We start from the raw sequence: 26,320 nt of genomic DNA, 5'->3' as shown, positions 1-26,320 counted from the left end.
TTACTGTTTTAGGTATCACAATATACACCTTCAAGACATCAACAAGTTATGCAAGTAGATTAAACATTATACAACAAATTATAAAAAAAACACATTACAGGTACCAGCACCACCAAAAGCACAATAATAGTAAAAAAAAAAAAAAAATTTCTAGAGTCTGGGCATCAACTGTTACATTAAACACAAATAACTTAACCTAACAATGAAAAATCACTTACTGCAAAATTCAGGCAGAAGGTCTCTTCTACATTGTCTCCTGGGTAATCAAGGAGCTGCTGAAGACTCCTGCAAAGCAAAGAACATGGATACAGTATTTATCAAGCACATACAGAACTAGTTGGAAATGACAACAAATTAGTTGGCAACACTGTATTGTGTGAGCCATTTTAAACTGGTTACACTAACTACTAATATTTCAGATTGACTCCAGGATAAAAACATTGATGTCAAACTATTCCAAGAGGATCAGCAAAAGGCTCCAAACATTTCCCTTCTTTAACGAAACATCAGTTTTGAAGACCCTTTTAAGTAACTGGCAGGACAACCATTTATGATTCATCCTGGCTTCCTCTCGAGGCTGTGAATCACAAGGCTGTGAGTTCATGTGCCAGCTGCATCATTGAGGAAAGGACCTGAACCTGGAAATATCATCAGCCAGCTCAGAAGTGTCGATCCAAACACTTACTGCAATCCTAGTTATAGCCCGTGATTGCATGATGTGTGCGTTCTCCAAGAAGAAAAATCATCCAAAACAGCAAGTGTAGAGACATGACCTCCATTGGGAACAAAGCAGTATCCCTGTGACTAAGACTTGTTAATACATTATAGAAATGAGTTACCTGAATGCCTCTCTTCCTGTTTGTTTATAAGTGTAAGCAGAAATCAAAAGTAGGTCACCATGAATAATTTGTGGTTATGAATGTGTATACCAAGGAGTATGACAGGAGTACCCATAAGTCCTGACATATTGTGGTTTCAGATGTGCTCAAATCAATCATTTAGCTATCTGAATAAACTGATACAAGTTAATTAAGTCATAATCTGATGACTGGGCAGCCATTATTCAAACAATCAATGGAGGTATTTAACAATCTCCTATATAATATCAACCTTTGGGATCCTTTTTGGTGGACCAGTTAAGTAGGAAAATAAAATGGTTGGACCATTGTATCTTATTTATTAATGTTTTAAAATAGATCCTTGATCATCCAGACAATTAAGGGTTACTTCAACTGCCTTCACCCATCTGCAAATAATTAAACAAGAAGCGCTACCTAAATTGTTCAAGGAAACGTTTCATTTAACCACAGCCGGGAACAAATTACATAACCAGTATTATGTACTGACAAGGAGGTTTTTCTTGAGCTGATATCCTTCCTGTTTGCAGATTTTAAAGGCCCATACAAGGACACTCCAACTAAAAACTACCCCAGTAGCTATTAGCTGAATCATCAAAACCACCTTCTTTGTGACAAAGTGAAAACAAGTACCAAATCAGTAAATAAATTACTCAAATAATCTTCTAAGCACCAAGATAACTTCAGCTATTTTGATCTTGTAATTATTGTTAAACATAGGTGAGACAATGAGCAGCTTTAATGTAATGTTTAAAATCCCATCACTGACACAGTATGGAGCTTTTCCACTAGATTAAAGCTGCACCCTGCTCCTCCATGAGTCGAACCCTTTGAATGAATTGCAATGCTCAAAAGGTCTTGAACAAACTGGGGCAGACATTGGAACCTCCACTGTAGCTATACATACAGTTCAGAATTGCATTGCCCTGAAATACTTACTGTTAAATTAGCTGTACAGCACTGTAGAGTTTCTTAGCTATAGCAGTTGTTAAATCACAGTAGGTAATGCATCCATGCATCGCTGGTCTCACATACCTTCCCTCTGTTGGGGACAGTTCCTTTAAGTCCACCAAAGTGGGCTGCACACCCAGGAGCTTCTTGTAGAGGGCCAAGGGGAAGTGCAGGTCCACCACAGTGGAGTTGTATATCGCCAACCCACAAATTATACCAATCAAGTGGAACCAGTTGTGTTCTACAAAACACTGACAGAGCAATTAATAAAGAGCATCAGCATCAATCATGAACAAAGAAACCCCATGTTGTTCATTACTAAAATTGAGGCATCTCTCACACAACACAAGCGGAAATACACAGTTATGATTAGAATTCAAATACGATGAAGAACTACTGCTAGATAGTAGATAGTCTATTTTGCCACATACAATGAAAAGACAATAGCTCTTGAACATTTTAGTTCAGTTTGAACTGTTGAAGAACATCACTTCCTGTCAAAAGGTTGCATTCTGCTATATTTAATAGTGGTACTAGCCTTGTTTGATGATGGAGATGAATGGTGGCCATTTTAATCAGTTAATGCACTAATACTTAAAGATCATCCACAGCATCCTCTATGATGCACAGAAACAATCTAACAGTGTGTTATATTAAAAGAATTAAGTACTGTGTAGTGTGTGTCAATACTGAACTACAAAATAAATTCTGTTGTAATATAATATTTTAACTCAACTGCATTCTTTTTTATCTCCTCTTCATTAATTACTTGGCGTTCTTTATAACTGTTTTCTTACCAAGTGCAATTTTGTTCATTCTCTGAACAGATGGCCAACTAACTCCAGTTGCTTATCTTGTCAATCTAAAGGAAAGTACATTTTCCAGTTTTGCAACGAGTTAACTTACTTTGTCTGAAAACCAGAGGAGGTTTGATTCTTTGTACTGTGTGAACATTCCATAGACCGGGTCCAGCAGCTCTTTGAGAAGCAAGAGGAAGAACTCCTTCGTAAGCCCTCCTGCATCTACAGCTTCCTCTCCATCAAAAATCACCTGAAACCAAACATGAACAAATCAATAGGCAGACAGCCCTGACCAAAAGGAACAGAGTGATAAAACATTATTTAAAAATGGAAGTGTGACAAACAGTCTGACATACAGACTCAATGTACCCAGAGATGATGACACAGTAACTCGTGCCAAAGAAATTACTTAGCAACGGGACAAATGGTTCTGTAGATGTGAAAAACTGAAGTGTGACATACTTGGGCCCCTTTCCACCATATCCCTCAGCCAGGGATCATAAAACACTGTCAACATTCTGTCCACTATTTCTTATTGTACTCTGTTTCACTTGTATGAATGACAGAACTGCACAGTTAAACGTGCACACCAGAAGATCATCCATCATACAGAGACAGAATAAACTGACTCATTGAAGAGACCAAGTGCAGGTCCACCACAGCATTTATTGACTCAAAACAGAGGTTACTAAATGTAACCCACTGAAAGTGAACTCTGACCTTTAACGGCTTCTTGAGGTCAACATCGGAGCAGATGCTGAGCTCACGGAGGGTGTCGCTGACCAGACTGACCCTGCGCACATGGAGTACCAGAAAGGGGTTTCTGGCCAGCATAGGCTCCAGTGTCAGCAGCATGAAGACATTGTGCAGGTTAGCTCCATTTACAGCTATCTACAAGAGAAAAGACAACACCAGAACCTAATTAAGAGCTCTAGCTCTTAATCATAATTGGATAAGTCCCCCCCCCCCCCGAGTTAATACTTGGCAGAAGCACCTTTGGCAGCAATTACAGCTGTGAGTCTGTTGAGATAGGTCTCCACCAACCTTGCACATCTAGATTTGGCAATATTTGACCATTCTTCTTTACAAAACTGTTTCAAGCTCTGTCAAGTTCCTTGGGGAGCGTTGACGGGCAGCAATCTTCAAGTCATGCCACAAATTTTTGATTAGATTTAGGTTGGGGCTCCGACTGGGCCACTCAAGGACATTTACCTTTTTGTTCCTTAGCCACTCCAGTGTAGCTTTGGCTGTGTGCTTTGGGTCGTTGTCATGCTGAAAGGTGAACTTCCGTCCCAGTTTCAGCTTTCTTGCAGAGGACAGCAGTTTTTCCTCAAGGACTTCTCCTACTTTGATCCATTCATTTTCCCTTCTATCCTGACAAGTGCCCCAGTCCCTGCCGATGAGAAACATCCCCATAACATGATGCTGCCACCACCATGCCTCACAGTAGGGATGATGTTCTTTGGATGATGCACTGTGTTGGGTTTGTGCCAAACATAATGCTTTGCATTAAGGCCAAAAAAAATTATTTTAGTTTTGTCAGACCACAAAACTTTTAGCCACATGGCTACATGTTTTTTGCATACTTCAAAACAGGATTCAAGGTGGGCTTTATTGAGTAATGGCTTCCTTCTTGCCATCCTACCATACAGGCCAGATTTGTGGAGTGCTTGGGATATTGTTGTCACATGCACACTTTGACCAGTCTTCGCCATAAAAGCTTGTAGCTCTTGCAAAGTTGCCATTGGCCTCACAGTAGCCTCTCTGATCAATGTCCTTCTTGCTCAGTCATCCAGTTTGGAGTGACGGCCTGATCTAGGCAGGGTCTTGGTGGTGCCATACACCTCCCACGTCTTAATAATCATGCGCCAAGGGATATTCAAGGCCTTTGATATTTTTTTATATCCATCCCCTGATCTGTGCCTTCCAACAACTTTGTCCCAGAGTTCTTTTAAAAGCGTCTTGGTACTCATGGTTGAGTCTTTGCTTTGAAATGCATTACCCTGCGGAGAGAACCTAGAGGAACTGCTGAATTTATCCTGAAATCATGCGAATCACTACAATTTAACACAGGTGAAGGCCACTTAACTTGTTGTGTGATTTTGAAGGTGATTGGTTACACGTGAGCTAATTTAGGATTGCTATTACAAGTGGGTGGACACTTATCCAAACAAGCTATTTCAGTTTTTATTCCGAATTAATTTTCTACAAATGTCTAGAATATTTTTCACTTGGAAGTTGTGGGGTAGGATTTGTAGATAAATGAAAAAAAAAAAAAAATTTTTTAATGCATTTTAATTCCAGGCTATAAGGCCACAAAAGGCGAACATTTTGAAAGGGGGTGTAGACTTTCTATAGGCACTGTACGTAACCCCAAACCAGTCGCAGGCATTCTAAAAACAAGTGAACACTTCACACTTAAAATGCACTGCCAAAACCACCCGTAGGCAGTTTCTTTACAGTGGGACCAACTAAGGAATAATACCACCCCCGACAATATAAATCTTTCTAAAACACACAACACAGTGATAGAGACTTCTCATCCTATAACAAACATATACCACTGTTTTCTAAAATGATCACACATCAAATTAGGACACACAGTACAGCCAACCTAAAAAAGCCAGAATTAAAAAAAATAACAAAAAAATGGGCATGACAGGTCTGAGTATAAAATTAAAATATTTAATAGCCCAAGTCAGAAGGCAAAGTTCAACATCATCACCTGTATCTCAGGTCACGGTCAAACATCATTGGGTAGGAATGAATGCCAGAGTTAACTGTGCTGTTTTTGTCTCAAAGTACTTGCTTGGAAAAGTGTGAGATTTGTTTCCATCATTGTTTCAAGACATTTGATATGGTAACGGAAAGTCATAGCCAGCCTTGTTCTCACAAAGAAGAGATCATGAGAAGTTTTACTAAGTTTTTATTTGGTGAGATTGACTCTCATTATGCTCTTACAGTAAAGTTCAGGAGGTATCAATGAAAAGCCAACAGAGAAAGGGGAATTCTTTTTTTCGTTTGTTAGCAGCACAACACCTATTCAAGGTTGTCAGTATTGTAGATGAACCACTATTTTTGCCCACTGTATATACTAATTAATCACTTAAGATAGACAACAGTGCATAAACATTCAGAAAATACATTTTGGGGACAATTCAATTCATTTTTATCTAGGCAGGTATACAAATTCATACAATAAACAAGAAAATTTGCACCTGTAAATTTAAAGTTAGTGAACTCTCGGAGATATAAACAAATGATTGTATGTCTTTGGCAGCTGTGGCTGTGATGTAAATATGAGCAATCCGTAAATGCCCCCTCAAGAGAGATGCTTGACAAAATTACCTGCATCTGTAACTCAGCATCTGTCTGCAGCATTTTGGTTTTTGCTGGAGCGTTGAATATAAATGGGTAGGCGCACAGTGTCACAGAGTTCTACAAATGAAAAAGACAGCTTCTTTAGGATTTAAAAAGGAACACTTCTGTAGCAACGGAACTTGCTTCACGTGCAAATTTAAGCAAGAATGTATTTTTTCACCTGTGATGGTCTAATTTTCTGCAAAGAAAAATACAAAATGCTTGAGAACCAAAAGTCAGTTTGAATTTATAAAAAAAAGAAAAATGCATAAAGTACAATGCAGTTTTGAAAATAGTTAGAACATATTAAGATGTTTTTTTTGAGCACTTCCTGTAAAACTCGACCAGAGTCTCTTTTTACTACCCAGTTGTTAATTATTAATTTGAGAATTTATAGAAAACGTAGAAAATATGACAACAATGCAATCATTGTGCAGCTAATCCCACAGTATACAGCGTATGTCTGTTTGCAATAAACTTGATACAATCTGGGACGATTTTTCCATAGTAACAGTGGCTACACAATATTTCCTGAATATATACAGTATTCTCCCCCCCCCACCAATCCATGTCACAGTATTGGTGCACCACTACAATAAGCATACTCTTAACTTTTTTGTTAAAGTTAATCTACACATCTCATGTCTCTGCACTCCATCTCATAGCTTTCCCCTTAGGATCCAGGGTTTTCATCAAAGTAATGCAGACACTGCACAATGAGCACCATTGTTTTTTTATGTTTTATTTTTTTTTTTAACAATAGTACAGTATAGCCAGTATTTATTCCATGAACTATTTATTGTTTAATAGGGACAATGTCATATTTTATTACAAAGGGGACATTATTCCTGCATGCCAGTGGACAGTTTAAATTATAAAAAATCACCATGAAGCACAGTGGTGTGCAGGGAGAATCATACAGCGCAGGCTTTGCGAAGTGGCCGGTCTTCACTGTGAATTCTGGAGAGAGGGTCGCATTGGCTCGGGTGCTCCCATGGGACCTTCTCTTTATTGGGCTACAGTGAACCCTGCTGGCCAGGCACAGAGAAAGCTCAAAGGTTAACACCTGCAGAGCTGGCCTTTGTCCTCCAGAGGTCAGTAGCTCACTGACATGTGCTCTCGAGTTCTTTCAGGTCTCTTAAGCCACCTGAGGAATTGCTGCGATGAGGGGAAAACGACGCTACTCCCAAATTTCGTTAATCAGGGTTTAAAAGTGTTTCGGGCACACTCTTTTAGTCCCAGGGTTTGACATTAACCATGGCCCGGTGTGTGAGTTAATTTTTTTTTGTTTTTTGGTAGTTATGAAGCACCACTGTAATTGGTACCGGGGCCCCGGGCCCCGGTCATCTTTAGTCAACTATATCAATATATATAATGTATATATATGTATATATATATATATATATATATATATATAATTATAGATATAATGCACTATGGGTTCGTTTCATGGAGTTTCATGGATCGAAAAAACATAACTACGAACTAATCCTAACTTTCCAACCATACATCATATTTGTTGTACAGTCAGACTCTGAGCAACCAATAAGCCAATAAGCCAAAAGGAAAGCGCTGAAATCAATAAATTATTAAGAAAGCAATTATGGGTTAAAAAAAAATAATTAAGATGAACATTTAGAGTGGAGGCTTCATCTGGGTTCATTATGACAGTGAAAAAAAAACAAAAAAACATTCTGCCTTGTTTCCAAAACTTGCAGATAAAACTGTAGCTTTATTTGTTGTGAATTCAACATTTTGTTTACATCATAAACAGTCTCACAGCAAGATGTCCAGATGGATACCCAGACATGTGATCGGATTGTCTAACTTTTTGATTTGGGATCCGATGGGTTCAGGTTAAAAATGCCATTAAGAATCTTTTCAGGACTCGCTGGTATCACTCAGCAAGATTGGCGCGGACTTGGGAGAGACTACACAAGCGACAACGCTCTGAGAAGGATTGTTATTATTTTGTATTATGAATATTGTTTTAATAGTGTTTATTATTAGGATTAGGGATGGGAATTTCAAATAGTTTCCTATTTGACAGACTGCAACATTTTTGTTTATTCAGTTACCCGAACTCTGGTCCCTTACGCTACCAAGAGTACAAGGCACATGCGTGTGCACAAGCAGACAGCATAACAGTAAAGTTTAGGAGGGTTCACAAAGTGCACAAACAATGTCCAAGACGAGATTTCTTCGTTCAGTACCATATTTCCTTAGGTACAAGTTTTTCCTTTTGTTTACTGAATTAAAATCACAGGGCGTATCTCTTCCAATTAAAGCAACAGTAGCATAATATTGCGCAAACCACCATAATTTTTGCTGTAGTGTATTCAGAATAAAATAACACCTATCACATAGCAATCTAAATATTCGACATCTGTTTAATACTAACCAATAATATTTATAAAATAATCTTAATAGTGTAGATATTGTAACCTGGCCAAAACAATAGAAAATACATTCAACATTACAGTAGTTTAACATTACTAATTACAACTAGCCATCAAGTACTGACATCAGATGAATCTAAGTTACTTTGTTTATTCAATAACCTGTAAATAATTCAAAACAAGAATATCTGGTTGTACTTTTAATGGTCAGTGCAAATGTTGCCGTTACTCCATCCATTCACAGACAGTCATGTTTTACATTGAACTGCATTTCAGAGTTAAAAAATTACTCCTTTCCAACTCAAGTATCTTGCCTTTTCTTATAGTCACTGCGTTGTTCTGCTTAACATTTAGTATGCCTCTATTCATCATAACATTAAATTACCTTTCTAATTTCGATGCTACCCAAGTTTGGATTTCTTCTTTTAGCACTTCCTATATACATTGTTTTATTTCAGTTCACACATTCAAAGTTCGCGGGTGTCGTGCCCCCAGAAGCTTTCACGACTGGCTAGCAACAGCTGCAGAAGCTGCTGTGTACAGTCATTACAGCAGAACTCACGCAGGGATCTGTTAACATTAGCTAAAAACAATGCAATAAATTTGGCAACAATTTCAGACAGAACATGATTACTGTAGAATGTTGCTATTACAAGCATTGCTTAATTAATTGGAGTCCTTACGTTTAATATGCAAATAACAAAGGGTTTAAGACTGACATGACACGAGTTAAGTGTCAGCATTAGAAAATAAATAAAATACGCATTTGCTTCTACTAGTAGCTAATGTATAAGGTTTTTCGTGTACTTGAATAAGTAATATGCTATTCGAATAGTTGGTTTTTTTTGTTTGTTTTAATTTGACTACACTGACCCATCCCTAATTAGGATTATTATAATTCAGTTTTAGCGTTGCTGTGGGCATATAGTAACAGCTTGGTTGCAGGGCTGCTTGTGAAAAAAATATAATAGTATAAATAGTATCATTTGTACACATACATTTTCAAATCTTGAATACAGTATTTTCATTTTCTGACAAGCACACAAATGTGTGCATGTTAAACGGCTGAAGTAACACATACTGAAGGCTTCATTTAGCCACTTTCTTTTGAGATGTAGGCTCTCTACCATACACAGTTAGAAACATAAAAATAAAAACCATCATGAAAAAATACATAAATATATTGGGTCAGATAAAATTGCATCTGGGCCAGTAAAAACACTAGCTCAGTGGACCAAGGGGCCAGTAGTTAAAAATCTAAATATAGAGCCCTACATACCATGATTATGCAGCATTCCACTGAACTACAAAGACCCATGCTACAGTAGGTTAAGTAAGGCATGCTATTGACATAGTACTTACATTTTCAGCCATGTTTAAAAACCACTTCAGGTAGTCTTCCTGAATATCCACCAAGCTGGTTAAGCCAGGTATGTAAAATTGGTCATATTCAACGTGCTGAGCCTTTAAATTCACCTGAAGGACAAACACAAAGTAATGATGAACCACAACTAAGGGTAAAACATCCTTTTAAGAGATACCTTTAAAATAAAATAACCATGACTTACGGATTTCATTAATGGTATTCTCCATTTACCTTAACCAAATTATTAGGAGCAATGGTGGTGTACAGTGTGCAGGTAATCTACTGCAGTACTCAGTGACACTGTGCAACCATACCAGGACCACTCTGCAATATCTGCCTTAAACCCACTGTTCTGTTGTAGAGGGTAATGTTTTTTTTTTTTTTCTCTGCCGACGGTTTTTGGTTTCATTTGCCTGCCCGTAGCTTTATAATGTTAAAAGCTGTATCTTGGTGTTTTTGGAGTTTTATGATTTTCAGTTTCGCATTGTAGTACATATTTATTTATATATGTGTTTATTTTTATATATCAAAATGTATCTTCAGGATAGTTTTAAAAATGGGTAAGCTTTAACATTCCTCACAGAAACAGTAAAAGTAGCAACCAACAATTTCAGAGGTTGCCATGTCAAGCATATCAACTTGTTGCTCATAAGCTGGTAAATCTTGTCTACCACCTTCTAACAATGGAAACTACAATTAACTTGTTATTACAATATTGACACCATCATTTTTTATTATTTTTTTTAACCTATTTGATGTCACAAATCATACACATTTCAGTAATGGACAAAACGTTTAACTATTTTACATGCATCACGACTGTACCGACCTGCATAAGTTGCATTTCATTTTTTAACAGTTAAATGTAGCCTAATGCAGAGCTGAGAGAGTACTTTAGTGATGGGAAACACATGTATCTTTCATCATGGGGTTTCCTTGCAAGTTTTTTTTTTTTTTTTTTTTTTAAACTCAAAAACATTTACACAAGAAAAATGTCTCATGTAAAATGCTTTTTTGGGTTTCCAATTCAATTAGACATTTAAGCAGCTCACTTGCTCTTCATGTTGAACTTTATCGTAGTTTTTACAGCAAGGGTACTCTAAAACAGCTGCTTTAATACTATAACAAGGGCATAACACAGTTCATGGTAGGTGGTTTTATACAGAACTGTAAACCCACAAGAGATATATAACATGACAGCCTAGACACAGCAAAAAATATGAGAGATTTATCCTATTCCTCTCTAATAGTTTTTTATCGACCACAAACCTGATTTACACAATTAATTCTCCCAAACGTGCAAGCGCATCGCCATTTCACGTGTAAATTGACCCCAGAGTCATAAAGCACATGCATATGTGGGTTAAAATTAAAAAATAATCAAGTGTTGTCAATATTTGTCAACCGTTTTGTATTTTACACTGTTGTTACTGTATTTTGGTCAGTTATACAAGTACTGCATTAGACTGTGGCCTATTTTGCTGTAAAACAGTATAAGCCTTTCAAATTATATTAGGCAAAGGATAACTTCCTTTTAACATTAGACACAGTATTAATTAGGTTTACACAGAAGACTATACAAAAATGTCTTCTAAAAGCTATTGGATCCTCTGACCCAAGAATACATACAAGATTAGTATTTAGTTTGTATTTTAATTTTGGGGTAGTGAACTCACATTTTGTGCCACAACAAAATTCTTAGGTATTGTGAGATATTGTATTAAATATAGTAGGTTATTAACTAGTTATTATTTTCTTGCTTTACAACAATTAAACAAAAGCAACAAAATAAAATTTAAATGGTGTTTTAAAAAGGTATACCCTGACTTTACATGTAACATATATAACATCCAGTCAAGTCTGTAGCACAATTTAGGCACAGCAAATTCTCTACTTCCATGCGTACTTTACTTATACAGTACATAGACACAGTATATACTGGTACACATAATCAATGAAAGCACATCACTTTGGTTTTGGCAATAGTGGAATTTAGATGTACCTTGTGCAGTTTCTCTAAAAGCTTAAGTGCAGCATTGATGTAACTGTCTAAAAACACAGGGATTAACAAAGCTTTCCCTCCGCTCAACAGAAAAACCACTGTCCGCTTATACATCTCCACAAGTCGAGTAAAAACTTCAGAATCCACCGAAGACCACCAGTTATCTAAAAAAGAAAAAAAAGAAACTATATCATTATTTTTGTCTAGGTGAATGTTACAAGTACATTACAAGAACTAATTTAAAAGACACTTCTCTTAAAGAAGTAATTTTATTTAGCGAACAATAGATGGCAGACAGTGCCATCTGCCCGATACCGGTACATACTTAGTCTTGAAAACTACGCTTAATAAAGACCCAATCACGGGCAATTCGGTGTTAGAAGCAGTGACAGTTTTGGTCCTGCCGTATTGTACCCTTGTTCAGTGCAGAAAATGGATAGGTTTATAGTGCATGAAAAAAATGACTGTGCAGGTGCATCATCATCTAAAAAAAATAAAAGTACGAAAGTATGAAGTAACTTGGAAAATGGATTTACCTTTGTTGGCAGGGCAGATAAACCTCGTCCTCAGTGTGTCGTCTGTAGAGATGTACTGGCTAATGATAGACTGTTTTTATTAAAAACTAAAAGTTCAGATGCAGAAACGTGTGTTTTTAAAACTTTTGTTTTTGGCAATATTTGTGGTCGGAGATCCTCATGTTAAGTTAAACAAAATTTAAAAGAAACAGTGAAGTTAATAGGATGATCTGTTTTACAAAAGGAACCAGGATCACATCTGTACACCAGATAAGATGTACTGTAATTTTGGTAAATACTTCACTGTGATTGGTTGATTTATCATGTGTGCTTTATAATTACCTATTGCAGTAGTGATGGTGTCTCCAAATAAAATAAAAAATAGCTAAGGTGGGCCATGATTAAAAAAAGATCGAAAACCCCTGTGCTAGAGAATTCCAGTTAATCACTTTATATCAATTTGTTATTTTTCAGAACATATATGTTTACCTTTTAAACATTTAAAACAGACAGTTGGGGCCATATAAAAATATATTTATTGACTTTATAATGTGCAAAATATGAGATAGAGTAATTTTCCCTCTGTGTCAATTGGAAATCAAGTGCTGCACATGTCCACAATAACACAAATTAAATTTAAAGACATACCAAGTACTTTGCTAGGGTTTGTGTCCAAACGAAGGATTGCCATGGCCAAAGGAACTGTTAGCGTGATATAATACTTGGAGTCGTTAAGAACAGGGAACTCATACAGAATCAGATAGATCCGCATAGCCTCAACATCTGGGGGAGAGCAGGAGAGCTGAGGAATCAAGAGGCTTTCAAAACTCTTTGTTGCCTGGAAAGAGGAGGAACAAGTTGACCACAGTGTCATGCACCAGATATTATTAATAGCGAGACTGAAATTGCAGCAGATAAAAAGAAAAGCAGACTAGACTAGGGACCAGATCCTCAAAAGTTAGCAATGATTTAAGGAACATGATAAACTTCTAGCAATGTACCATAAAACAGCAATCTATTCAGGAGGCTAAATATTTTATTAATGATTTAAAAAATGGTTTAAAAAAATCTCTTAGAAATTCCAATGCCCTTTTAGTATACTTTTAGTGGGGTCATGCATTCTTCTCTATGAGGAAATGCTCAAGTAATACGAGATAAACTACAAATTAACAAAGGTGGGACCAGGCCATGGGACACTTGACCGAGATCTTCCTGATAATATATATATATATATATATATATATATATATATATATATATATTTTATATATAATATATATATATATATATATATAGTAGTGTCAACTACCACAGTGTATGGTTGATTAAAATAAAATTTTATAGTTGTCAGTGTACTTGATTAAAATAAACACGTATAGTATGTCAGTAACATACATTCCTTGCCCTCATAGTATATACAACAGATCACCATGCCCTACTTCTAAAGTTTATATATGTAAAAATGTAAGTGGGACATACAAGTAGTGGACAAAAAAATGGAAACACCAATGCAAAGTCACTTAATAGGGCGCTGGGCCACCACAAGTGGCCAGTACGGCCTGTATGCTCCGTGGCATAGAGTCTACCAGCCTCTGAAATTCTACAGGAGGGATGCGGAACCATTCTTCCACAAGAAAGTCAAATCAGCTCACGCCTGGTTGATGGAGGTGGAAAACGGCATTGTTCCAGAATATCCCATAAATGCTCGATTGGGTTCCGATCTGGTGACTGAGAAGGCCATGACATACGGAAAACATCAGTGTCATGCTCATCAAACCATTGGGCAACCAAACGTGCTCTGTGGATGGGGGCAATGTCAACCCGGAAGACTCCCCCCCCCCTCCCCCCCGGCAGGAAAGAAATGCTGCAACATAAGGTGAAGATGATCACTCAGTACCATTAAGTAGCGATTACCATTGACCTTGCCTTCTAAGGGAATGACTGCACCCAAACCATGCCAGGAAAATACACACCACAACATTACGAAACAACCAGAACCCTTCACTGTTGGAATCAAGCATTCAGGGCTGTAGAGTTCTTTAGGTTGGCGCCATACGTGCACTCGTCCATTTATTTAGAACATGGTAAAGGATGACTCATCTGACCATATCACATTTCTCCACTGCTCAGTAGTCCATTGTCTATGCTCTTTGCACCACTGGGCTCGCAAACGTGCATTGCTAGGTGTGACGAGCGGTTTTTGCACTGCAACCCGACTATGGTATCCCGCTCTGTGGAGTTCTCGGCGGACCGTTTTTGATGAAAGGTTGAAATTTGCAGTCAATTGATCAGCAGTTGCTCAACTGTTTTGCCTTGCACTTCGAATTATGTGCTTCCGCCCACTGTTGCCCTTTAACGATGATGTCTTTCCCTCGGAGTTCCATGCCGACATCACCTTAGACACTGTTGCTCATGAAACATCAGCAAGTTCAGCTGTCTTGGTCACTGAAGCTCCTGCCAAACGCTCCCCAACAATCACCCCTATTTCAACATCACTGGTCTCCTCTTGCAGCCATGCTAGCCATAATTATAAGCAACTTGGCCTATCCAGCAATTTTATACATGACCCTAAGCATGCTGGGATGTTAATTGCTTAATTAATGCATGAGCCGCATCTGTGTGGAAGACCTTGCTTTCAATATACTTGCTGTCCCTCATTTACCCAGGTGTTTCAATTTTTTTGTCCACTACCTGTATACTGTTGATAGAGAATCCCAATTGTATATGCAGGCCCATATATACATATGTTTTTAAATGTATTTATTTACATTAGTTTGACATACTGTATAGTACATATTTACACACATATATACACAATGGGGGATAAGAAAAAAGCAATTTAATTAACAGACACACACACAGACGTCTGAAGGAAACACCTACTGTACATCACATTCTCAATCTAAATGCTGGTTTTCTATAGCACATGCTCCTAATACATAAATAAATTCCATTAGTTTTGCTATGATGTTTATTATAAACTTCCTTTTGATTTTAACAAAATGAAGTAGAAATGCATACAAAATAAATAAAAGAAAGGTAACCCTTGGTTGAAAAAACACAAAACAGCAGAAAAAGACTTAAAATAATAAAAGTGCTTTACCTGTTCTAGTAATCTAGAATATGGGGGCTTCATCAATGTCTTGAATAACAACCTGACCGAGTTAAGATCAATCCCAGGGATTTTAGGGTTGGTTTTAAAATGGCCGTCATTGCTATAGGAGATGAAAAACAAAGAACCATCAAAGAGACTAAAACAGTGAAACAGACACAAGTGGAATGTAAATAAATAACAAATTAGTACCAGATAATTAAATTAGGAACCAATAGTGGAAATACTGCAAAACTTTCAGACAGCAAGAGTGAAAGTTCATCTGAATCAATAGTCATTTACTTCGAGAGGAGATATTATGGGGATTTTTCTTATTTCAGGTCTCAGTCTCACTTATACAACAAGGAAATATTATTATTATTAATTTCTTAGCAGACACCCTTACAGTTGTATACAAATTTATATATATATATATATATATATATATATATATATATATATATATATATATATATATATATATATATATATATATATATATAGTACTGTGCAAAAGTTTTAGGCAGGTGTGAAAAAATGCTGTAAAGTAAGAATGCTTTAAAAAATAGACATGTTAATAGTTTATATTTATCAATTAACAAAATGCAAAGTGAGTGAACAGAAGAAAAATCTACATCAAATCAATATTTGGTATGACCACCCTTTGCCTTCAAAACAGCATGAATTCTTCTAGGTACACTTGCACACAGTTTTTGAAGTAACTCATCTTGGAGAACTAACCACAGTTCTTCTATGGATTTAGGCAGCCTCAGTTGCTTCTCTCTCCATGTAATTCTAGACAGACTTGATGATGTTGAGATCAGGGCTCTGTGGGGGCCATACCATCACTTCCAGGACTCCTTGTTCTTCTTTATGCTGAAGGTAGTTCTTAATGACTTTCGCTGTATGTTTGGCGTCGTTGTCATACTGCAGAATAAATTTGGGGCCAATCAGATGCCTCCCTGATGTTATTGCATGATGGATAAGTATCTGCCTGTACTTCTCAGCATAGAGGAGACCATTAATTCTGACCAAATCTCCAACTCCATTTGCAGAAATGCTGCCCCAAACTTGCAAGGACCCTCCACCATGCTTCACTGTTGCCTGCAGACACTCATTCGTGTACTGCTCTCCAGCCCTTCGGCGAACAAACTGCCTTCTGCTACAGCCAAATATTTCAAATTTTGACTCATCAGTCCAGAGCACCTGCTGCCATTTTTCTGCACCCCAGTTCCTGTGTTTTCGTGCATAGTTGAGTCGCTTTGCCTTGTTTCCACGTCGGAGGTATGGCTTTTTGGCCACAAGTCTTGGCCACTGAACCCAACATCTCTGAGAAACCGGGTTGTAGAGTGTGCCACAAATCCTCGACAACCCACTTCCACTGGGTAAACCCGGACTCTCCATCCTCACTGTTCTACTTCAGCAGCTAGTTGAGCATACCGAAGTTTCTTCCTCTCGTACGCCTCATCCACAGCATCTTCCCATGACACTGGACTCTACCAGATGCACAAGGCGTGCTGATCCAGACCACAAGACAATGTCTGATCGAAGGTTAGTGGTGGCAATCTCAGGTGGAAAAATAAGCCCTTGACCAACATCTGCCAGCATTTTCCAGTCTCTAGCAGCTTCCAGTTGTCCTGGATGAGGCTTGGTTTTAACACCTTTTCTTGGTGGTTGCTCTCCTGGACGGAGGAATATTGTCTTTTGTGTGTAATGCTTTGATGGAAGTGGTGGCAACTTATTGGTCAGGTTTGTCTTCCAATTTTAAGGCCAAACATCGCAGCACCTGGTCATGGCGCCAACTAAACCGCCCTTGGCCAAGACCCACCTTACATCCTGTCAAAATGTGCCTTAATGTTGCAGGTGATGATCTTGCCAGCCGATCTTGCGTTGTTCCACACTCTCCCATCTCATTCATTCTCCCTGCTTGGCCTGGGAAACAGCCTTTACACACCTCATCCTCTCCTCCTGCTTTTGCATCTCGTTGACTACCAGCTTCCTCCGCTGAGCTGGGGTTGCCTTGTGCCATGTAGGAGGAGCTGAACTGTGACCAAGACCCCCTCTTCCATGCTGAACTCGCCCCATAATACCACTGATTCGAAGGGCAGCCTTAGCATCTTCCACAGCTTTCTTTGCCACCCACTTTCTTCCAATTTTCAACACAGGTGCTGCCTCCCTTACGCATCTGTCACATTAATCTACTAATGTCATTTCCAGTCAGACCTTAGCACATTTAAACTCCTCGGTTAGAGCAGAGACTGGTAGCTGAAGTATTCCTTTACCATAAAGTCCCACTCTGCGGAGGCAGTGTGGAACTCCCAACCATTTAATGACATATGAACTGATCAAAGCTTCCAGCTTCTCAACTGTTGTCAAAGAAACCTTGTACACTGTCAATGGCCACAGCAGTCTTGGGGTTGACCAAACTGAAAGCACTACTGTTTCAGATAGATACATCAGGGTTAGATACGAGTGCAAGTGAAATACAAAATACTACAGATTGGGTTAAGTGCAGGACTAAATACAGTAAAATAGGTAAGTGCAAGTTAAAGTGCATTAAAGGCAGAGTGCTATATTGTCCAGAGGCAGAGTTGAGTTTTAAAGGTTATCTGAATAGGTGTGTCTTGAGGAGGCGCTGGAAGGTGGTCAGTAACTGGGCAGTCCTGACATCCATAGGAACATTAGAAACAGCATGGCTGTATTAACATCACAACTGGGTTGAGGGAACAACACATAAAATGACTGAACTAAAGATTTGAAACGGGGAGATAATTCCGGTTTTTTTTGGGGGGGGGGGGTTACATGCAAAATAAATCTTAGAAATTACAGCCTGGTCTAAGACCTTGCTCTCTCCCAATTGCATATGTGCCGTTAATAAAACATGCAATAGTAAAGTGACACCCAAACCTTGGGACTGGTGCAGGTACAGAAAGCAGAATTATTGATTTAGACTATCAGTAAGCTGAGGATTTACCTCCACTACCAGACAATCATTGGAGGTAAGCAGCAGCTGACATTACATGAAATACTGAATCATGTAAGCCTATTATTTTAGACTATTATATGTTCATTCCTTTTTAAATAGAGATTCATACCTTATCGTTGCATAACAGACTCAATTGTGTCTGATTAAGCATCAAGTTAAATAAACCAACAACTGGCTGCATTCCACATGTTACACATAAAAATCACATAGTTAAACACACATAGGACACACTCAATATAATGCAGATTCCAAGGCCTTGCCATATTCTACCCTGTTCTGCACATTAAATTTGCAATTTAACATATATATATATATATATATATATATATATATATATATATATATATATATATATATATATATATATATATATATATATATATATATATATATATATATATATACATATACACACACACACACACACACACACACACACACACACAGACACATGCAAAAGTATTCAGACCCCTGACCAATTCTCTCATATTACCGAATTACAAATGGTACATCGAAATTTGGTTCTGTTTGATATTTTATTTTTAAACACTGAAACTCAGAATCAATTATTGTAAGGTGACATTGGTTTTATGTTGGGAAATATTTTTAAGAAAAATAAAAAAATTGAAATATCTTACTTGCATAAGTATTCAACCCCTGTGCTGTGGAAGCTCCCAGTTTCCACTGATGAAAGAATTTGCCCTAACGAGGGCACAATTACCTTACCATTGGCCTGAACCATTAAAGTTGCTGTCACATTTTCTGGATAAAAACCCCACTGTTGAAGGATCACTGGTAAGGCTGTGAATCTGAAGGAACATGAAGACCAAAGAGCATTCTACAGAAGTTAGAGGTAAAGTAATACAAATGCATAGATTAGGGAAAGGGTACTAAATAATATCCAAGTGTTTGGATATCTCAGTGAGCACAGTTGGATCAATAATCAGGAAGTGGAAGCTGCATCACACCACCCAGGCACTGCCAAGAAAAGGCTGTCCTTCAAAACTCAGCGCTCAAACAAGAAGTAGACTTGTGAAAGAAGCCACAGAGAGGCCAACAATCACTTTGAAGGAGCTACAGAGTTCAGTGGCTGGGAGTGGAGTAATGGTGCACCAGTCAACCATATCAAGAGCTCTGCATAACACTGGCCTGTATGGGAGGGTGGCAAGAAAGAAGCAGTTACTCAAAAAGTACCATCTGAAAGCACATGTGGAGTTTGCCAGAAAGCATGAGAGTGACCCAGCTGCAATGTGGGAAAAAGTTTTGTGGTCAGATGAGACCAAGATAGAGCTTTTTGGCCAAAACTCAAAGCGCAAACCTAACACTGCCCATGCCTCAAGACACACCATCCTTACAGTGAAGTATGGCGGTGGCAGCATCATGCTGTGGGGATGCTTCTCATCAGCAGGGACTGGGCATTTTGTTTCAATTGAAGGAAGAATGGATGGAGCAAAATACAGGAAAATATTGCAAGAGAATCTGCTTCAGTCCGCTAAAAAACTGAAGCTTGGGAGGAAATTCACCTTTCAGCAGGACAATGATCCCAAGCACAAGGCCAAAGCAACATTGGAGTGGCTCAAGAACAAAAAGGTGAATGTCCTACAGTGGCCCAGTCAAAGTCCTGATCTCAATCCCATTGAGAATCTGTGGCACTATTTGAAAATTGTGGTCCACAAGCGTCGTCCAACCAACCTGAACAACCTGGAGCAAATCTGCCAAGAAGAATAGGCCAAAATCACTCCGACACTGTGTGCAAAGCTGGTACATACTTACCCCAAAAGACTTAAAGCTGTTATTGCAGCGAAAGGTGGCTCTACCAAATATTAATGTGTGGGGGTTGAATACTTATGCAAGCAAGATATTTCAGTTTTTTTATTTTTCTTAACATAAAACCAATGTCACCTTACAATAATTGATTTAGAGTTTCAGTGTTTTAAAAAAAAAAAATAGAACAGAATGAAATTATTATATATATAACCTGAAGGCAAATATCCTTCACAACGAAAAATAAGTGCTTCATTTAAACATAAAAAGCATGATCGAACCTTGTTGATTTATAGAAAACATATGATCGCAATGAAACACATTTTGTGGCCAGGGCTTGGTTGCCTAACAACCAGGTCAACACACCATAGTGGAAGCAGGGGGAGAGGGGAAATTAGGAACTTAAAAATATACTTAAATCTTTACATATACTTGTGGCCATGGACAATGTAAAAAAGGTACCTATTAAGTGCATATCTTTATGCATGTATCTTTATGCATAAATACTATACCTAAAACATATCAGCAATTAATGCATTTCTTAATTTAAAAAAGGCCCATTTAATTTGAAGATTTTTTTTTTTTTTTTTTTTTTTTTTTAAAAAGAATCCACCTGGTCTATTATTTGACTTTACAATTTGCTTTTCAGTTGCTTCCTTTATTATCATGTTCTATTTTCTTTACTGAACTTGGAATTTGTAAACACTGCACTTCCTTGACCCTCACTCAGAGAACTAACACTGTTTCAACTGAATCTTGCACACACTCGCTCCGATGCTGGTTTTAAAATACCATATATGATGCAAAATTAAACAACACAGCAACAAGAATCCACAGAAAGACACTTAATATTGCTACTTACATTTGATCAAGAAAACTTGCGTTCCAACATGCAGTGGAAGAAAGCAGAAGGATTATATCGCTAAAATGAAAAGTGAACAAAAAAGAAATGTATTCATTAAATTGATTATCGAAGTTAACCGTTAAATACCAACAAATAGTACATTAGTTGTTTCTTTTTTCTCTAATGTAGATAAACATTTTAACCCCCTTTGTGTGTTCTTAGTGGAGGTGGTTCCCTGCAGTATTTTCTTGTATCATATGAACCCTTCTTATAACAAACTCCCTTTTTTAACGATCCTAGCAGCAAGAACCGTTTTCTTCAATGAAAATTAGCCCTATTAGAACAATCACTTTTACAAAATCTATCCGAATAAAACGATTTTGGTAGTGACTGACAGTGAATTTTCTCCAGTGTGAATGTGTTATTCTTTCAGTGAAAACAAAGACCTTGGTAGGCTAATTCCAAGATAAGGCTGATTCATAGATAACCTGTTGTAGTGCCAATCATGTGTGATGCATGCAACTGTTGCCATCTTCACACAAACTGCAACCATGGTAACAGGTGTGAGGTTGTAACAAGACTGAAACAGGGTGCATTGAGAAAAGCACGAAAAATATGAAGCAATCTATGCTGGATGTTTTTCAAGAGAAAGGACATGCAATTACTGATTTCAGCATGTAAGTGTACTTTTCATTTTTTCATTTCTTTACTGTTCTTTTAAATATACAGTTTAAATGCTGATCAATGTGAAGTCGTCTTGAAAGAACTATTGTATACTATATAAAGATGTTTAATTCAATTTGGGCGTTTCTTCATTATTCTGATATAGCAAATTGCCAAACCCTATTATAGTGAACAAACATTTCATCAGGTCCATCATACTGAAGTTAAAGACTATATCTAACCTTTATCTATCTACCTACTTATATATCTAGCATACCACAGTAAACTATAAGGGACTGTTCGATTAAAATCATATTACAAATAAAACTGCAGTTTGATTTTCATGTTAATATAAAGAGTATTTATGCATGGTATACCATGTTTATTCAGGTCTCTGAAACATGACCTTGTCAATCTTTTCAGTATTACATTATTTATAAAATAAAACAAGAACAAAAGAACAAGCAAAAGCAAGACGAGTATCTTATATTTACACTCGGGTAAACATACTTGACAGCATTGGAATCAATATTCTCCATCAGCTTCTGTCTCCACAAGTTTAAATTGTCATTGTTTATTACTGAGATACTCTTTGTACAATGAATAATACGGAAATCTTCAGGGGTAACAGAATTCTGTTAAAAAATAAAAACAGAAAGAGATTGGAAGTCCATGTACTTTGAAAACATTCTTTAAGGTACTGGCAATGTAAGTCTGTCTTACACGCGTTTTGTAAGACAGACTTTCCAAAGCAAGAAACACTCCCGATAAAGAATGTAAAAGTCAGTAGAGAAGGGATCTTCCCTGCACATTGACTAAAACAACAAACTTCTTCTTGTCAGTAAATAACTGTGTGTTTACATATAGTATTAGTTTTCTTTGTAGCTAGTGCGACAGCAACACCTGGTGGTAGTATAAGATTTTTTTTTTTTTTATAGTTGTCTGTTTTATTGCTTGAGACATACAAATACAGGCACTGTCACGAGTGAAAACTGAAAGGAATTACAGCCTATATTAATGATGACAAGTTAAATATTTGAATCTTTTTATATCTTACCTCACATTTTGAACACATCAAAAAATTATGGTCACCACCACAGTGAATTCTTCTAATGGTATACTGTTCGGACTTATCTGTGTGTTGGGGAGGGGGGTGGTGGAAAAGGAAAAAAGTGTGCCAAATACATTAAATAAGTCAAACGATTACATGAAAAACACATGTCAACCTCAGGCGCTTACTCCTGACCATTATACAGTATCTACATATTTACTGAGCAAGTAAGACACCTCAAAATGTGTGTGAAACTATATTAACATGGCAAATCAGTCCATTAACAAATGTTTGTGCTCAATATCACAGATGTTTCTACTTTTAAAGGATAATTCTACTATCTCTGCCTATAAGATGCATCTATATAATTAGATTCACATCCGCTCTTACTCCATGCACAGCAGCAGATCCTGCTTTGTAAATGAGAATTCCTCAATCTGACTGGATTTATTTGAAGTATCCCGTTAGTTGCCTTGCCTGGAAATATATTTATATACAAATTCATTGGAGAATATCTTATCCAAAAAATCAACTGAAATAATGTCACTGTACATTCTAACGTTCCCCCCCTCCCCCAATACAGTGTAAAAACAATAAACTACAACAAAGCACTGCTATTACTGAAGCATTTATAATGGTTTCCTATATGTCAGGTTACTGTGCTGATTTTAATGGAGAATATAATCATGTGCATGTCTTTATTCCACTGCATTTAACAGCATGAACTGCAAAATTGGAAAGGAGAAACCAAGCAAACTTAGATGTGCAGTTATATCATAACTCTTACAACATTTACTTGTATTTTTCATTATATAGATGACCTTGTCTCAAACCTTCTCAGGATTGTACTGCCTGCCAAAACACAGCTCCCCGCAACCGCTGCTTTGATCCAAGACACTACTCATTGCCCATTTTTTTCTTTGTGAAACTTACCAGGCAGAAGGAAAGTGAACATAAACGTACCTGACAATGGTGAAAGTTGTCCTTTGTGGGCAACCAAGGACCCTTTAACAGGTTGTGGGCTTTTAGCGATACCCACACAGCCATTTCCCAACTGTCCTTTGCTGTTGCACCCAAATGCATAGACCAGACCAGAGGAAGGCACAAACACTAGTGTGTGTTGCCTGGAAGAATCAAGGGAGGGAAATAATAAACCGACACCAATTAGTGCCAACAATAAACCCCTTTACCTAAATTAACATTAGGCAGTCAAAGACTACTGCTAATCTGTGACTGCAAAACCAGCCAATAATCAAATAAATATAAGTCTGTAATCCTTGCGTCATCTTGCAGTAATCAGCAGGACCATACTTCAGTGTTTCGGACATTCTTTATGGTAGTCATGACCAAAGACCATGCAGATTTATATTCTTAATGTTTACTGTTTGTCCTTCATCCTAAAACTGCTGCCATTAAATTTTGAGTATACTGAAAATCACCAAACAATAGGCTGCAGATATAAAGGGCCTTATACTATTTAAGGAAAATATAAACTTTCACTCTACTGGATGCCTACCTAAAACTGGAAACTCATCTTTAAGCGAGGAATCTGCCTACCTGCCGCAGGCAATCTGAGTGACCTCACTGCCCATGAGCTCGAGGACCCGTCTCGGGAGGAACTCATTGTTTGTAGAGTCGTGTCCCAGCTGTCCATGGGAACCAGCTCCAAATGTAAACAGACCTCCATCCTGCCCAATACAGAAAAATAGTTTCTCCATCTTATAACTCTCTAGACTAGACTAATAGCTCACTAAACACAGACTTATTTGATTTCTGGCCTTCAATGTTGACAGCCTTTTTGAAACCTCCCAAACATAACACATGTTTTTTTAATGAGTTGTTTAAACATTGTTTTCACAGTTACCTGAATGATGCACTGTCATGTGTTAAATTCCTCCGTTATAGAAACACAGTTTTCTGGCAGCCAAGATTCCCCTCAACTAATTTTGCTCCTGATTAAGCCGGGTAGACTATCATCTCATTTTAAATATATTTTAATTTTCTAGTAGTAAGAAATTACATGGCTAGCTGCCCCAGACCATAATATTCTTTAGCCAATGCAATGGCTTCGTGACCATGTCAACTCTCCATACATAAAAGGTGCAAGGCAGAGTATTTAAGTTTCCTTCCTGTCTTAATGACTCAGCCTGAAATGATCAGTGAATTGTCTTTAAATCATGTCCCAGGGGTCGAAATGTTACTTTGAATAACTGTATACTACAGTAGGTTGAACCAATAATGCAATGGTCTATTACACTGAGTCTAGTCTAAGGAGTTAGTCAAAATGAGCTAAAGATCAGCTGGAATGCCAGTAAATTGCCAGAATTTGTCAAGAACAGTTAGTACTCGGATAGTTCACATTTTTCCAAATTCACAGTAAGTGATATTATTAAGCGGAAGAGATCATGTAAAAAAAAAATGTGCTGATTTGACATGAGGCATATGATAACTACTGCACGGGTGAAAATGTGATGCATCCACAACATTATTATATTTTACAATATACTATTCTGTTTAACACATCTTCATTTTCTTAGTCTTGATCAGAAAGTAGACTTTGCTGTCCAATGTTTGCTTACATTAAGTAGAGGTAGTTTTAGCAAGCTTCCTACACCTATGAAACCAGCTATTCACAACATGCATCAGCTAGCCAAAAAGCTCCTGTCTGTCTTGTTTATTATGTTTACACTAACAATAAACAGGAATACAAAGTGAAACAGAGCACTGTTCTTCACAAACAGTTGCTGTAAAATCACAGGAGGTTCAAAATCTCATTACATTTACTCAGGAGAAGGGTTCTGGAAAGTTTGAAAAATAAAACTACATGATGCAAGACATCTGGCTTTTATTTGGCTTCATTCAGTACCTTTGTTAGGGCTGCTGTGTGCTCTTCCCCACAGCTGATGTAAACTACTTTCTGTGATCTTAAAGACTTGACATGGCAAGGAACAGCCCGATCTGAAGAAAAGGGATATAGTCAAGTTACTGTAGGTACCAACAATGCAACACTGTTAAATGTATTTATTTTAAGAAAATGTTTCTCTAATACTGTATTATTTTGAATTAACGCCACAACGTTTAATTTAATGGCTAAAAACAGTGGCGCTGCTTATTCAAGGGTGGTGCTTATTAGAAGAACATGGTTTTCGAAAGGCTCAATTTTTTATTGCAGTATTTAAGGGTGGCATATATTGAAGTTTATTTCTGCAGATACAAATTGATCTGGATGGTGAAGTCGTCCTACAAACTATAAACTGAAAGCTGTTGAGCTTATAGATCAGATCAGTGTTTGACTAGATGAGGACACACACCATTGTAGCGTGGAGAGGGAACTAATAACAAGAGAGAAATGTCAATTCAGCACAAGGAGGTACAGTGCCCTCCCTAAGTATTGGGACAGTGAAGTCAAAATTGCCATTTTTGCTGTACAAGCAAGCAACATGAAAATACGAGTAAAAGATGAATAGGAGGCAAAAGTACAGAATGTCACCTTTTATTTCTGGCGTTTTCAATACATACATGTTTCACCAACTAAGAATAACAGCTCTTTTAGAGTTCCATCCCTTCATTTTATGTGGGCACAAGTATTGGGACAATTCAACTTAAAGCAAATATAAGAAGTATAAAAGTTAGTATTTAGTCGCAAATCCCTTGCATGCAATAACAGCAAC

At 37.4% G+C, this 26,320-nt stretch overlaps 1 protein-coding gene across 4 annotated transcripts in view; it reads right to left on the bottom strand.

The window, feature by feature from the left end:
* The window catches only part of herc3 (HECT and RLD domain containing E3 ubiquitin protein ligase 3), a 62,131-nt gene that overhangs the window by 4,986 nt on the left and 30,825 nt on the right, over nt 1-26,320 (bottom strand). Inside the window, exons 6-20 of one of the 4 annotated variants that reach the window (XM_041259681.1) lie at nt 25,516-25,607; nt 24,207-24,337; nt 23,613-23,773; nt 22,656-22,732; nt 22,109-22,233; nt 20,954-21,013; nt 15,354-15,465; nt 12,899-13,088; nt 11,736-11,899; nt 9,730-9,843; nt 5,957-6,046; nt 3,329-3,499; nt 2,715-2,858; nt 1,893-2,059; nt 219-285 (exon numbers count right to left, since the gene is read on the bottom strand). In XM_041259681.1, coding sequence (XP_041115615.1) covers nt 219-285; nt 1,893-2,059; nt 2,715-2,858; nt 3,329-3,499; nt 5,957-6,046; nt 9,730-9,843; nt 11,736-11,899; nt 12,899-13,088; nt 15,354-15,465; nt 20,954-21,013; nt 22,109-22,233; nt 22,656-22,732; nt 23,613-23,773; nt 24,207-24,337; nt 25,516-25,607 — 1,865 coding nt within the window. Of the gene's footprint in view, nt 1-218; nt 286-1,892; nt 2,060-2,714; nt 2,859-3,328; nt 3,500-3,963; nt 4,002-5,956; nt 7,127-9,729; nt 9,844-11,735; nt 11,900-12,898; nt 13,089-15,353; nt 15,466-20,953; nt 21,014-22,108; nt 22,234-22,655; nt 22,733-23,612; nt 23,774-24,206; nt 24,338-25,515; nt 25,608-26,320 lie in introns of those variants that run through there. The other 3 variants (XM_041259689.1, XM_041259696.1, XM_041259702.1) reach the window with 3 other exon arrangements.

This window comes from Polyodon spathula, chromosome 1 (genome assembly GCF_017654505.1).
Source record: "Polyodon spathula isolate WHYD16114869_AA chromosome 1, ASM1765450v1, whole genome shotgun sequence".
NCBI lineage: Eukaryota > Metazoa > Chordata > Actinopteri > Acipenseriformes > Polyodontidae > Polyodon > Polyodon spathula.
This window is presented reverse-complemented; position numbering and strand designations above follow the sequence as displayed.